The sequence below is a fragment of the Orycteropus afer genome, unplaced genomic scaffold (genome assembly GCF_000298275.1).
Source record: "Orycteropus afer afer isolate SDZICR_OR568_19922 unplaced genomic scaffold, OryAfe1.0 scaffold00016, whole genome shotgun sequence".
In the NCBI taxonomy this organism is placed as follows: Eukaryota; Metazoa; Chordata; class Mammalia; order Tubulidentata; family Orycteropodidae; genus Orycteropus; species Orycteropus afer.
Window position 1 is genome coordinate 6195206 of NW_006921603.1, and position 1762 is coordinate 6196967.

The following is a 1762-nucleotide window of genomic DNA, read 5'->3' on the forward strand; positions in this document are numbered from 1 at the left end:
TAAGAAATTGTTTTCTTCCAGTAAGCATACCATCTACATAAAGGCATGACGCTTGTGACACCCCCAACATTTTAGCTCTCCCTGCCCCAGCTCTGAGGTCTCACTATCTAGTGAACCTGGAATGCTCCCTGCTGCAAGGAAGACATGCCTAGTCTTAAAAATCACTTTGTGAAGCTGTATGTGATGACATTAGCATTCATTCCACTGAAACAGACCATGTGGGCCTCAAAACGAGTCTGTTTAGCTACAAGGAGATCTAATAACCATGTCCTTTAAAATGCCCAAATAGGTCACCCTCAAATTTGATGCTTAACATTTCAATTACTCATTAAGGTCAGGCTGACACAGGCAGACCCACAATAATTTATTCCACACTGTTGTGGGTTGGCATCTGCCATAGTATAACACTCCCCACTCAACAAAACCAAACTCAGCCCAAAAAAGAGAATCTCTGCCACTACAAATCAAGCTGAATAAAATGATTTAGTGGCCGAATTTGATCATATTCTCCCCTCTCCACCTCCCTGCCCATTTATCTATGGTCAGAGCTGTGTTTCTGACAAGCACCCCATGATTTAGCAGCTAGAACTGCTGTTAGTTTTGATGGGCACTGAATTATGGGCAAAATGCAATAATAATAATAATAGTAGTATAATAATAATAATATAATAAATCCCCACTACTTGCTTTCTAAAAAGCTTCTAAAAGGCAAAAGTTTAGAATATTAGCACTAAATTAAGTAAGTGTAACTTCAAATGACTTGCTATTACTTTATGATTGCTTAAATTTTCTATACTAAAAATTACAGATAATATGGAACAGTATTTCAATGAATATAACAGAAGGCTTATAAAAAATACTGGATATATGCAGTTTTAAAATTAAAGTAATATAATTTCAGCATACTTGTAGCATTTTTTCCATCTCTGGTAACCCATTTTTTTAATAACATGAAGCTTTGAGAAATTAAAGAATTAGGATTTTCCACACGTATTTGATTGATTTCATCCACTGAAAAATTCAGTTCCCTTGCCAGTTCTGTGAAAAAGAAAAAGAGTTACTAGGATTTCATGTTCCATTTTGGTCATATATATTTCATGTAATGCTGAACTGGCACACACATACACAACGTTTACAGTAAAGCCCACGTACAGCCTTGGGCATTAACCCTGATAGCTTTGATTTCACAGTCTTGATACACAGGCAGTGACTTAACTCTTTTGTGGGAATGAAAGAGGATATTGCTTGATTCTTTTAATTTAGCCAAATTATTCTCTGCAATTTGAACAAACTACGTAAAAGGTAGGCAGGGGCACAGTTCATAAATATGGCACAAGAAAGACATGATGGCAGGGGTTTGCCTTGGATAATTTTCATGAACTACCTAATTCACTCACTCAATACTCTGCTCTGTGTACTTCAAGTTTCCAGAACTGTACTGGGGAGGCTAAGTGATTCCAACTGTGATCATCATATATGATCTTGCCACTTTTGTAACAATGAAAGACAGATAGCCGCCTACATGTATGTGCCTATACATTTAATTTGTAAATGCAGACAATATCTTTGGAAAGATACGTATGAGTATTAGTGGCTGCTTTCAGAGAAGGAAACAGAGAAAAATGGGAAGGTGACTTTTTACACTATTTTGTATAATTAGAAAAAAATATATATAAGGTATTTATCACCTTAAATAATTATAGAAACTAAATGGAATTAGCCACAGTTCTATCCTTCTTAAAAAAGAAAAAAAAAAAAAAAA

The 1762-nt window shown here is 35.4% G+C and overlaps 1 protein-coding gene across 1 annotated transcript in view; it reads right to left on the bottom strand.

Annotated features, from left to right (window-relative positions):
* The window catches only part of ANK3 (ankyrin 3), a 382716-nt gene that overhangs the window by 17585 nt on the left and 363369 nt on the right, over positions 1 to 1762 (bottom strand). Inside the window, exon 39 of the mRNA XM_042783328.1 lies at positions 893 to 1038. Coding sequence (XP_042639262.1) covers positions 893 to 1038 — 146 coding nt within the window. The remainder of the gene's footprint in view (positions 1 to 892; positions 1039 to 1762) is intronic.